The sequence below is a fragment of the Asterias rubens genome, chromosome 15 (assembly GCF_902459465.1).
Source record: "Asterias rubens chromosome 15, eAstRub1.3, whole genome shotgun sequence".
Lineage (NCBI taxonomy): Eukaryota > Metazoa > Echinodermata > Asteroidea > Forcipulatida > Asteriidae > Asterias > Asterias rubens.
Genome location: NC_047076.1, coordinates 5,741,349 through 5,754,685, shown reverse-complemented (window position 1 = coordinate 5,754,685; position 13,337 = coordinate 5,741,349). Strand labels below are relative to the sequence as shown.

At 40.2% G+C, this 13,337-nt stretch overlaps 1 protein-coding gene across 3 annotated transcripts; it reads right to left on the bottom strand.

Moving 5' to 3' along the window:
* Nucleotides 1-1,256: 1,256 nt before the first annotated feature.
* On the bottom strand, nucleotides 1,257-13,188 carry LOC117299965 (RNA-binding protein 45-like). Of its 3 annotated transcripts, XM_033783593.1 has the most exons (11): nucleotides 12,890-13,188; nucleotides 11,726-11,942; nucleotides 10,972-11,098; nucleotides 10,478-10,603; nucleotides 9,480-9,683; nucleotides 8,709-8,855; nucleotides 8,152-8,287; nucleotides 7,303-7,404; nucleotides 6,212-6,354; nucleotides 5,444-5,588; nucleotides 1,257-4,737 (listed from the first exon to the last, which is right to left on the bottom strand). In XM_033783593.1, the coding sequence occupies exons 1-10, from the start codon at nucleotides 13,072-13,074 to the stop codon at nucleotides 5,464-5,466; spliced, it is 1,512 nt and encodes a 503-aa protein (XP_033639484.1). In that variant the 5' UTR covers nucleotides 13,075-13,188; the 3' UTR covers nucleotides 1,257-4,737; nucleotides 5,444-5,463. The 3 variants fall into 3 exon arrangements, with proteins under 3 accessions (XP_033639484.1, XP_033639483.1, XP_033639485.1); XM_033783592.1 differs by having other exon boundaries at nucleotides 1,257-5,588; XM_033783594.1 differs by having other exon boundaries at nucleotides 1,257-5,588; nucleotides 8,709-8,852.
* Between the last annotated feature and the right edge of the window lie 149 nt (nucleotides 13,189-13,337).

Here is a 13,337-nt window from a genome sequence, read left to right as displayed (position 1 = left end):
ATAGAGCTGTCTACATCTGTCTATCTTGCCTGTGTTGCTCCACTACAGACGGAAGGCGTCTTCATCACCATTCCACCTTGATTATTCCACCTTGTCGCATCCAAGTGACGCTTCCAAAAATGCTTTGATGTTCTCCATCCAATGCCTACTTGGTTTGCCTCTTTGTCTCTTTGTCTCTTATACAGTGTCCATCTGTTTTGAGCTGCTTAAAGCCATTGGACACTTTCGGTAAACACTGATGTCCAAAGGCCCACACTTATATCATGTATCACAACTTATATATAAAATAACAAACCTGTGAAAATTTAGGCTCAATCGGTCATCGGAGTTGGGAGAAAATAACGGGAAAACCCACCCTTGTTTCCGCAGGTTTCGCCGTGTCATGACATGTATTTAAAATAAATACGTAATTCTCGCTATCGCTAATGTTTTCTCAAAAAGTAAAGCATTTCACTGAATAGTATTTCAAAAGAAGTGTTTCACCATTACCTTCTGTGAACCCTGTAAGTTATTTGTAAATCTGTGGACTTTTTTCTTTTTTTTCTGTACCGAAAGTGTATAATGGCTTCAACGACCGTTTTTGTGTTTGCTTGCTTGTTTGCTTAAGTCAAGTGATGTCCTCGAATCACGATGGTTCCCCAAGCCTTTTTGTCCCCCATTTCCGACTTGAAATCGGCTGATTCAAGTCCTGTGTCCACTTTAAAAATGTCTGTGCAAGTTAGTGCTGGTCTACCAGGTTTCCTCCTCCCATGCTTAGGCGTCCACAGAACAATATTGGACATTGGTTCGTCTGTGTTCCTGTAGCAGTGGCCAGCAAAACACATCCTTCTCTGTCTGATTTTTGCTGAGAGTTTGGGTAGGTTCCCATATAGAACTTTGTTGGTGATATGTTGACTCCAGTGGATGTTAAGAGCTGTTCTTAAGGCACTCTCATTTTAACAAGTAACCTGCACAACCCGTACAAACTTGTAGTGAACAAACACAGAGGGCTCTTCCTTCACCACCGACATCTTGCGGGGAACAGAATTACACTGCCCTCTATGTTTGTTTATTACATACAGTTTTCCGTGTACATAGATCTGAACGTTGGTTGTGAGTGTACAGGCAAACACCATGGTCTTGGAACCAAGAGTATTCTAGCTCAAGTAATTAGTTCTGCCAAGCATTATGAACCTGAAATGGCATTGGCAAAACTTCTATGATAGTTCCTTGGTGAAACATTTACTATGAAAGCATACACGTAACACACTGTAATGTTTTCTCTCATTATTTACGTATTTTAATCGGACATTACCAAAAACAATTCCAGTTTTACGTGAAAAACATATATCTCAAGATAGGACCCCTCCCCCCCCCACCAATTAACCACAAATCCAAGTTAACATGACAATCAAGTAAGATTCCAACAAAGTGAGGAACACAACAAAGTTCATAAGTCATTAGACGGGGTAAAACACACAGTCCTAATGTTTAATGTCAAGACCAGGTTTAAGTTGTCCGTCTCCATTTCAGTAGTGTAACAAAGATAAGACTAAAATTTACAGGGGGCACATAAGTTTGAGTCCAGCATTTTAAACCTATGTTCATGTGATGTGTGTGCAATTCAAGTAGGAGCAAGTTTGGGTGGCTACTAGACCGACTAGACTAACCAGAAACCATAGAGCAAAAGGAGGTTTGACTATGGGTGCGTTCGATAAGCTTCCCTGGGTCGACTCCGCATTGGCACTCGGGTGAGCCCCCGACAAGAGCTAAACAAATGCTCACTCACCGTAACGTCATGCACCTAACCCCAGCCCCCAAGTGACCCACTCCACAAGCACGGCTAAACGAACGCACCCATTATTGAACCATGCACTGAGCATGGTCAACTTCGGTCAATTCGAGAGCTACGTCACAGTTTCTGGTCAAGTCTAGACACTCGCTCGCTCATCCGAACTTGCTCTTTGCTGTACACGATGGCACACTTCAGAGCCCTAGGTGGCAGCAGACATGCTTGGACAATTTCCAGAGTTCATGCATGCGCATTTCCAAAGATCAAGGGGTATAACCCCCCCCCCCTGAGTCCAATAGCATGGCTCTGCTTATTGAGTAAGTTTGCGCTTTAAATACACCACACTATAAAGCGCGTAATTCTACGGGAGGTAATCGCATAATTCTGTGGTTAGCAAAGCCATGAATTTGGGCAATGGTGAGACTGCTGCCACCTCGTGACCACCAAAGTCACCCAATGCTCTCAACCAACGTGACAGAAGTAGATTCATAACCTTTGCCTACGAAGGCATCGAGGGAAGCTAACACCATTGAAATAACCCAAGCTGGCAGCACACTCAGTTCCCCCAATCAGATATTTTCAATCAATATCAATTTAACTCTCACTTCAATTCTGGTTTTTCCCTTTGTCATTGTAAAAGCAAGTCGGTGCTAAAAGCTAAGCCCAGCTTCAACAATTGTGCTCACAAGACAGATACCACCAGTAAAAAACGCAATTGAAAAAAAAAAACATTGTTACTAACCAGCTTTGATGAGTTTCCAGTCTGATGAAGCTGGTGAAACTTCACTGACAAATTTGTGAGTTTGTTCTCCATTTTTCATCCACATTGAAATTGGTAAAATGATCATCTTTTAATACTGAACATTTGTTACCTTTAAAAAGCAAATGCTACCCAAAAGAAAACCTGTAAATCGTTGACGTTTACCGAGGGGAAAAAACTGTACAAGAATAAAACGTACCAAATTCATGTCAGTAAACCAAGTTGGCAAACTTCCTAGATAAGTCAGGGTAGTTAAGATTGTCTACCAATCACCCAAATTGTCTTGTCCAATTCAAAAGTTACACAGAAGAATGTTCCAACGTCCTACTAAAAAAAAAAACATTTAGAAGTAAATTTTCCCACTTTAAAAACAAATGTTATCTTTTCACAAAAAGGATAAACAATGAGGTACAAAGCAAGAAAAAACAGCACTTTACCGAAGATATGCCAAAGTAATTACAAAAACACAAAATAAAAATGCATTATTACAACAATTCTATTCAAAGTGGGTGATTTGTCTCTGGTCAGTTCAACATGGAGTCCAAAATATTGCACCTTGAAGCAGATTTTATAACAAATATCTTTTGCCTAAAGTTTGTTCGTGGAATAAAAGATTTAGAGATGTCATATAAGGTCCAAATGGCCACTTCCCAAAATTTCAGAAATCACAAAACTTTTTGCTGATAAAAGTTAAGGCTTCAGCAAGTTAACCACCACTACCAACTGAATGGCTCTACCAACAGCTTAATTATGCGATTACTGTCACCGTTCTCCACTTACTGGTTAGCTTAGCACCAAATTTCTGTGCTAACTGTGTAAGTTCTGTGCTTAAAAATACAGTCATCATTTTCAGCTTAGGGTAAGCGCTGATTTTCTGAGCTAGCTGAATAAGGGAAAAGAGCATCACAACATGACGCATGTAGGCGCAAGCAAAAAATCCTTGCTAACCATTGGAATATGCATTAATTGAGCAGATCATTGTTTGCTAGGGCAAGTCTGTTGGGAAGGGCCATCTTAATCCTAAACTCACACCAGTATATACACTTTAGAACTGTTCATCATTTCTGTTAGTAGAGTTTAGTAAGTGTAAAGGTCTTTAAGTCAAGCTGTGGGTCACAGTTTGAGGTCAAACCCAAAGGGGCCAAAGGTCATAGAGCTGCTACACGAAGAAAATTTGCTAAGCAGAGAAAGACAAAAAGTGCTTCATAAAAATAAGCACGTCACCAGCCAAACTGTCCTCGGATATTGTTTGAAACCGGCTCCCTGCTAATTTTGTGTCTGGCCGATAAACTTGTTCGTGTTAGCAGCTCTAGGAAAATTGGGCCCAGTTGCTTGTATTCAGGTCACCGTTGGTGTCCAGGTCACATGTCCCGGTTGTTAACTGTGACTGTCACTTTTGTCACTGTCACCCGGTACGATCCATGGTTCCAGGGTGGTCTTGCCTTCCTGGGTGTCACTGCCTCGTCTATCCTACTACGCTCAAGTCAAAATGCCTTTCTGTTGTCGTCACATCCCCGCTTATAAAATTGCAGCAGTCTTGTTGAAGGTCAGGTCAGATGTCAGAGATTGTTTGCAGTAAAAATTGTTTTCTGTCGTCGATGGTCCATGGGATGGTGTCTCCGTGTGTCCAGGGTACTGAAGTTGTGTTGCGGACAGTTTGTAAAACAGCAACGTCTTGGGTTGTAGTAGTTGGTGGAAGTGTCAAAGGTCAAAAAAACCGCTCGCCCTTCTGTTGCTAGTCTTCCTTCGAGTCAGTTCTGTCCTGCTTTCCACAGTTCCATCTTTGAAGTTGTCACGCTTCAAATCTTGTCCAAACCACTCTTCAGTTCAATGCACTTTTGTCACTCGTTAAAAGTCAGCGTCGGCTTCGAGAAGATGTCACATGAACAAATCCCTGTTTCTGTTTTTTTGTTTGTAAATCCTCCAGTGAGACGGCGAGCACATCGTGGTTGTTCGTGTCAAAGGTCAAAGACTCATAAACATAACGGCTCCAGAAGCAGCTTGTCTCGTGGGTCAGTTGGTTGTTAACCGAAGGGGTCATTGGGTCAGGGGTCAAATGTCTAACACAGGCAGGGGTCAATCTTTGGTGCGTGGAGTGTTTCTGGGGGGGTCAGAGGTGAAGGGTCAGTACCGAAGGTCAGAGGTTAGGTCAATGTTTTTTTTTTATCTGTAAATTTTCTTGTGGTTTGTGAGTCAGTCCCCTTGTCTGTATGGAGAGGAATACAAAAGGTCAGTACATCAAGTCAAATGAAAAGAGTTCTTCACAAACGCCACGTACCTCAGTGGTAAAAAGTATTTAAAAATTAGTTTGTAAAGTTAACTAACAATGTGTATGTTGGCCATCTTTACAAGCTTGTAAATTATTTTAAACACAACAACGCGTTTTGTGTAGCTACCGTGAACATCAGGTGGAAGTTTGATCAAACTCCTTGCATGATTGGTGTGTGAACCGCTTGGCTGTGTCGAAAAGTCAGAATGCTTGACGCGGCCAAAAGCCAAGTTGCCTGTAAAGATGGCGTCTAAGAGGAACTTATTTATTCGAAGTGTCAGGAAGGTCGCCCAAGCTATATTTGCACAGAGCTCGTATTTCAAGAAATTCTTCCTTTATACAACGGGTCTTGTTGCTCGAAATGTAATTAGGCAAGTACGTTTGTTGAGTTGTTGAAATCTCGTCACACACACAAACAAAACGTCTCCTGTCTTTTTGTTAAATAGTAAAGTTGCAGCGTTCGTTTTAAGTACAAAATATCAAGTCGGAGTAACATTTATGGATACTTACCACTTATATCAGACCTACTTGCATAGTTGCATCTCAAACAAAGAGACAAGTTATAAAAAAGAAGACTAGATAATAAAAAAATGTACATGCTTGAAAAAGTTCACGCTTTATTTTCTAGTCGTTACATACTTACCTCCATTGGCATGCATGAAATCAGGTCGTGCGAGGGCGTTTGCGGGTGTCGTTGGTTTGCGGGTCGGCCACCATTACCTTAAAGCGGATACCCGATACCTCTTGGCCGTGAATCATCTCGATAGCCTTGAGGGCGCTACTCTTATCTGCGCAACAAATATCGGGGGTTACCGGAGACAAAAAAGTCAGTACGATGCACTGATGTTTTGAATGTTGGGTTTCAGAATGTACACCATTTTGTAATCTCATTTGAGAATATAGTGTTAACGGGTTTTGATACCTTTTGTAAAGCAAGTTTATGATTCCCTACAAACTGTGATTGAAGATGTATGTAATATAATCTACCTGTAGAAGTTTCAGCTTTATCAGTCAAGTTTTTGAGAACAAAAGTTAAAAAAAAAACCAGGGCAATGTTTTCAGGACAGTTGCGTCAATCCGTTGTACATACTAAAATAATTTGCTAAAATAATTTTCGCCTCACTGAGAAGATTATTTTGGTGAAACTGTTTCACTCATTTCTCTCAAAAACTAATGCAGCTCAGCAATTAATATTTCAAGGGAAGCTTTCTACCATAATTATCTTTAAATCATGTAAGTTTATTGTAAATCTGTGGACAGTTGTGTTTTGTGTAGTACCCAAACCATTTAATTATAAAAAAGGCCAACAAATGGTAAGTTTGTGGAATGGATTTGGGTTTCAAATTGACAATCAGCAGGAGAGTTCACACACTACTTGCCATTGATATACTATCGGGGTTAACATTCATACCTGCATACTTGGCATAGCCAAAGTTCCGATTGTTCAACATGTAGCACTCTATCAGGTTCCCGAATCGGCAGAAGATATCGGTTAGAACCGACGGCGGCGGTGCGACGGGGTTACAAACGATGAACAGTCTCTCCATGCACTCACTGATATAATAGGAATCAAAAGGTCAGAGTTGAAAGGTCAAGTCTGTCTTCGTCAAGGTGATGAGAAATCTGGTACCATTGTGCTAAACTTAAACACCTTGACTGACAAAATTGACTGCAATCTACAGAAGAAAACCTTGGCATAAGATATTTTTAGAAGATCTTTTTTTTTCTTCTAATATCTTAAAATCAAGCCATAATGTTTTCAAACTGATGCTGTACAGTATGTCACCGTGGTCCAGTGGTTAGACTGCAGGACTTGCAACTACAAGGTTGTAGGTTCAAATCCTACCAAGCTAACCGTGGTCCAGTGGTTAGACTGCAGGACTAGCAACTACAAGGTTGTAGGTTCAAATCCTACCAAGCTAACCGTGGTCCAGTGGTTAGACTGCAGGACTTGCAATTACAAGGTTGTGGGTTCAAATCCTACCAAGCTAACCGTGGATTTCACACTGACTAGAATAAGTATCGTCGTCTAGTTAGTGAATCGCAATTTCTTGATTTGTGCAGTTCATAATCATAAACGTTAATCCAATGTTCGTATGAGAGAGATTGGCTGTTCATTGCTCGCTTGGTGTTAATATATCATTGTGGGAGTTTGCCGAGTTCCCTTGATGGGAAGATCATCAATCAATCAATTGTTAAATTTATAAGGCGTCAATCCAGCAGTAATTGCTCATAGCCCGTACAGTAAGCTTTAATAAAAAGGTGAGATTTAAGCAAATTTGGGGAATTGGCTAATGAAGTAGTGATAGAAAAGGCATGATCCCCCCAACTGTTTTTTGGTTGTTTGAATGCGCAAAATTGAAGTTTGGGAACAGGAATGCAGAAAACTGACAGGTTCTTTGATGGACATTAGGCCAGTGAGAAATGAAGAGGCTGAGGCATTGAGGCCGCAGAACATATTGTAGGATTATCTAAACAAACAAACAAACAAAGAGTACTTACGAGTCGATGTGTACGAGGGGTTGTTGTGCTGGGAGCCGAAGCATGGTCGGATCCATGGTGTAGCTAGGTAATTGTGCTTGGCCCTGCTGCACCTGAGCTCGTCTGTCCAAGTAGAGAAACAACAAATGGCTTTAATAATAATGAAAACTTATAAAGCGCACAAATCAACAGAAGTGCTCATGGCGCTAAAATACAAACAATAGCATTAATTAATATACAATAACAACAACACAAATTAAAATGTAAACCTAAGTTGAGAGAAATCTAGAACATGTGGTATAGAATACAATAATACAAATGCAATATTTAAGAAAAAACATCCTAAAAAGGTAACTAAAATAACGATAATTAAACCATTGAAACAAATGCCTGTTTAAAGAGATGTGTTTACTTCAAACATCTCAACAGTGACTAGGTGAGGTTAGCAGTAGCGCCAATTGTAATTCGCTTTTAGTAATAATAAGCACATTAAGCGCACAGTATCTGACAAAAAATGCCATTAAAGGTTTTCAGGTTCCCAAAGTCAAAAGTCCAGGATTTAAAAAGCTTGTTTGAAGAGGTGAGTTTTGAGCTGTCGTTTGAAGATTGAAGGTGTGTTCTGAAAAGAACCGATGGTTGACAACTCAACGTCTTGATCAGTATGCTCTTATCGTCTTCAGGAGAATGCTGGACTCTGTTGATAGATGCTGCTTAAGTACTCTGAATTTAACAAGTAACTGGGCTTGGCTCAATGGTGCACAAGGGGGGGGGAATAGAAACAGGGAAATCTTACTATCTCAACAATGGACAATTTGGGGAATTGTTAGGTGCTAATAATAATCAGTTGTGTCAAAGATCTGCTGTACTTACACAGTGTCGGTGGGAGACCCGGGCTCCTCAACAAATTTCACCGACAGCGGGCAGCTAGGCGGGTACTCAAACCGGTCCAACTTTTGCTTAGCGTAGACCGCTGAAACTGCAGTGCTGTAACGTACATACGCAATTCCTACAGGTATAGAGAACAAAATCACAGTTTTATTTCTAATTTCGGGGGAACCCAAAACATTGATTAGAGTACAGTTTGAATCTGTGATTCGGATTATATTGCGGACTCTCTACCAACTGAGCTGGCCTTATGTGGACGGTCTCCCAATATTGTCAATATTTTTACATGAGGGTGCCAGTCAGAAGCCAGCAACCTGTAACTGCTGTATAGTAGCCAGGGATCATGCCCAAGTTTACGATAAAACCTGGGAAGCGGCTTTGTAAGAGATTCGGGGGACGCGACATTTTCGTTAAATATTAAGGGCAACCAACTTACATCAAATTGATTTGAATTTCACAATTAACTAACTTGTGATCATTACAGATCTATATGAAATTGAAATTAACGACCTGAAGCGACAGAGCTTTCAGAGGGATAGTACCTTTGACCCCAAAGTCCCCCCTTTCTTGTCTCAGGTCGCAGTACTCCAATCCGGGGACCAGATCAAACAGCGCCCTCAGTTGATTCTCTGTGACACTCCCGTTGACGACAACGTAAAGCTTTGGAGAGATCTGCGGATCTGTCACTGCTGTTGAGAAACAAAGAAAAAATAAGAAAACTTAAAAACAAAACTCACGACTAACGACATAATGACTATGATGGATGAACAGTGGAGGTGGGTACATTCTAACCTGAACATCTGCCTTGAGTGTATATCAGGATCCTTACAAAAGCACCTTTGACCTGGCATTTATTTCACACGGAGATTTGCAGTCAAATCTTACGTACATGTACATGTATACATATAAAACAACATTATATGCATGCACATGTACATAATGCCCATTACATGCAGACAACTGAAAGTGAGCTGACAAACATCACCTTGGACCAATCAAAACACAGATTTGGAAAGCTTACGTCACTTCACGCTTATCCAATGAAATTGTTGTATCCAATGAAATGACTGGGTCTGTAAAGCCAGTGCCTGTCTTTCTCATGCAGATGAAGACAGGGGACCAGACTAGGTAGAGTCTAAACTTACAAGTAGAACCAGGAGGCACTGCATGTGTATTTATTTGTGCATCTCCACTTTCAGGGAAAACAGATGGGCAATTCTCAGCTAGCGCCAAAGTCCCCCAAAAAACCTATGTTAACAGTGTTTCTTTATGCATAGTGTCTGCTGCCACCTAGTGACACCTTTAGAACATACCTGCCGCAGGATGGTGATATGAGTTCGGTTCGTACGCATGGAAGCCACCGCCCACGGCCGGCGGTGCAAAGTTGGATCTGGGATCGAAGGCCGAGTCTGGCCGGAAACCACCACCGCCGGTGAAAGTCGACTCGTGCATCTGGCTGGGTATGGGTTCATCTCGATTCCGGTGCCCCTTAGGTTCAGCCAAGATCGCTTTGAAACCTGAAAAGAGAAACAAAAGTGAAATGAAAAAGGTTTACTATTAACCAGGGGCTTGAAATTTGGTTATTTATATTTTCTAATATGCTCAGTTTAATTTCAAAAGAGGTCTTTGCAAGAATCTGGAAATTGATTAGTACGCTCTAAGAGTCTAATTCAGGAGAAAGCTGGACTCATGTTAGTTCTGCCTATGGAGATAGCTGGGAGTTGGGCTTGGCTTGATGGTGCGCAAAGGCAGGAATAGGAACAAGATAAGCTGGAGGTGGGTGGAAGTGTGACTGTTCTGTGTTGGGTGTTAGTTGAACAAAGGCTGGATGCGCTCATGGATGCGCTGTGTGTAATAAAAGTCATAAACTTGCCATGGCGTTCAGTGTTGCGTGACAAAAAAGTGAATACGTACATCTTTATACGCACCCGTTTTGGCTTATAGCGCGTATTTGATAGCCAATCAAACACAGATCGGAGTTTCGCTCCCTGGGGTTAGAGACGTACGCAGAGCTAGCAGGTGGTACGGCGCCCTGCCCATGGTAGCGAGGTTGGGTTTGAACCTAAAACCCACTGGGAGTGGGTAGGGAGTGTGTGACTCAAGTCTTATTTATGGTAGCACTTTTGTGCCTGATCTGCACTCCACCAACAATCAAGGCCTAAATGTCCTCACTTTAGGATCCTGCTGAGTTGACGGCGTACACGTAAAAGGGCTCACTGAACTGAATCAGTTGGTGACAAACACAGGGATGGAGAGGGAACCTAGAGACCACTTAGTCATCCTTCTTTGGAGTTGGAGTTTGAAATGTTACCTCGATCACAGCTCTCTATAGCGACTGCTGCACTGGACACTTTGCGGAATTTGACGTAAGCAAATCCCTTATTCTCTCCCGACCTTCTGTCTTTGAGTAGATTGATGTGGTCGATTTCTCCATAAGCTATCCAGAGTGAAAAAGGAAGATAGAGAGGGTGACAACACAAAGTAAAATTAGAAACAAACAGGGAAATTAAAAAATTTTACCAAGCTTGGAAAAATATCTTGCTTAAGATACATGTGGTAAAAAGATGGTCAAGGTGGAAAACTTGTCTTGGAATATTTTTGCCTGAAATGCCAAACAAGTTAAACAACTTTGATCTTGTGTAACTTGTTACTTTGCCCAGTTGCACAAAAGCTTTTTGCGCATCCATGGAACATATAAAACTGAAACTTGGCTTCACAACCAGAATGAATAAATGAAATAAATGTCATAAATGCAAAAATTTGTTAAGCACAGGGGGAAAAATCGCATACAACTTTTTATTTTACCTTGGAATTTTTCCCGAACATCATCGTCTGTGTAGATCTTGGGGACCATGATGAAGATACGCATCAGTTCTTTCTGTCCATCAATGTCCTGTTTACTCCCAGAGCGTCTTGAGTTTGCGATCAACACCTTCGAGAATTGATAGATACATTAATTATAATGTGCAATTGCAGAGCTGCCAACATTTGCATCTTGCAATCAGGGAGTTTTTAAACATAAATCAGGTAGATACTTACATGTAGTAACACACCTTAAAACTGCACTTTTAATTTACAAATATCCTTCAATTCCTTTGAGTATTATTACCCATTTCAAATATTTAAAAAACCTTCTCTAGGTGATTGTTCTAAAAATATAAAAAAATTAAATGAGAAACTATTAAACAAGATTGTGTTCTACTCATTTTGATTTTAATCATATAAACAACTCTCTGGTTAGGAACAATGTTTTGAGATACAAGCCCTGTGCAGTCTTGAGGAAATTGGGCCTGAAAGTAGCTATGCACAAATAGTATGCTTACCAGAAAAAGGATTTACAGCTAAGAACAATGTCATACTGTTTACCAACTGCAACTGGTGTACCAACTTATTTTTTGCTTAATAGAAAGTTGTTAAGCAATATTTTTAAACTGAAGCAGCTCCATGAAATTGGGCCAATCTGAGAGGTAGATAGCAGGGTAGGATTTGAAACTTTGCAGTTATCATCAGTCTTAAGTATTCAAAAACTTTGACTTTGAGCCCCATCAAGTTTCAATACCTTTAGAGGTTTAGGATCAGACCCAATACACTTATTATCAGTTTCCTCCATAGCGATTGCTGCCTCCGACGCTTTGGCGTATTTAATATACGCCACACCCTTGCTCTCATTGGTCGATCTGTTCTTCACAAGCCAGACATCGTCGATCGTGCCAAATCGCTCAAAATGCTCCTTGAGTTCAGTCTCTGTATGGTTCCTCCCGCAGACAATAAAAAGTCTAATTTGGAAAAGAAAAAAAAGAAAAATATATATGATGCTCTATCAATTTATTATGGTAAAATAAATGGACAAGTTTTTGTATCCTGCCACCACTTTTTCGTTCAATATGATCATGAAATATTAATTTACTCAAATGAGATATTACTTTTTTTTTTAAATGTACATATATGTATATATGAAGAAGTGGTGGCAGGATACGGAAAGTTTACTACATAAGTAAAGTGTAAATATAATCATTCTAATTGAAAGGAAAACACCCTACCGTGAGTAGGATAGGAGGGGGTAGAACTAACAAAAAAGCATTGCATTAGCAATAATAGTGAGCAATTTTTATTTTTAGAAGCATGTTATTCATGTTATTGTTGATTCCAGCAGTGACGATGTGTTTGATTGATTATATTCATCTTTTTACTTGTACATGTATCTTTATTGTTTTATGATCATACTTTATGGATTTTAATTTTGGATCTTTTAATTATTTAGTTTTTTGTGGTTAAAATGTTTTGTTGTTGTAAAGCGCCTGGGAGCATTTTTAATGGATTTGGCGCTATATAAATGTTTATTATTATTATTATTATTATTATTATGATCACTTTTCCCCCTCTACTTATGTACTACTACTACTAGTCTCTTGGGTTCAAGAAGGAATATATTCTTAGTAATTATAAATCGAAAGGAGGTAGGCCAACAAATTACAAAAATCATAAAATGCAGCCTTCTTCATTTTTGTATGATGATTAACTGTGTGGTCAAAAATATAATAAATTAACATAAAAATAAGCAACATTAATTTGCATTATTTTCTGCCCTCCTTTTTTGGCATATATTTCCAGCGATCAGACTGGACTTAGCTACACAAAATAAGATAGACTTTCAATATTTTCCTAAATAAAACAATAAAGGTGTTAAAAAGCCACACCCTATCTAAACGAAGTAAATATTCACCGGCTATTTGGAGGTTTATCCATGTCGACTCGCCCAGAGCCCCTGTCGCCACCTCCACGGTCCCGATCACGACCGGCGAACCCTGCGAATCGCCCCCCTCGATCACGATCATCGTCGCGATCGCTGGTCGGGCCGGGCTGATCTGACCATCCGCCACCGTAGTAAGATTCACTGCGTGACGACATGGTCTTCTCGCTCAATAGAAATTCGGGAAAAATCTTGAATTTGGGCGTTGAAAATTGTCGGAAAATTGCGTCTTGGACGATCCAGCTGCACTGTTTGACGAGAAAATTTTATTCAGTGAAGTTGTTAATTACGTGGGCTAATAAAATCGCCCAAAAGAATAAACAATATCAAACGGGAAAAAAACGTAAACAGCGCCCAATGTTTAGTTTCTCCACGTAAATAAAATGAGTGATTTAACGCCTAAAGGGGCGTCAGTTTTTGT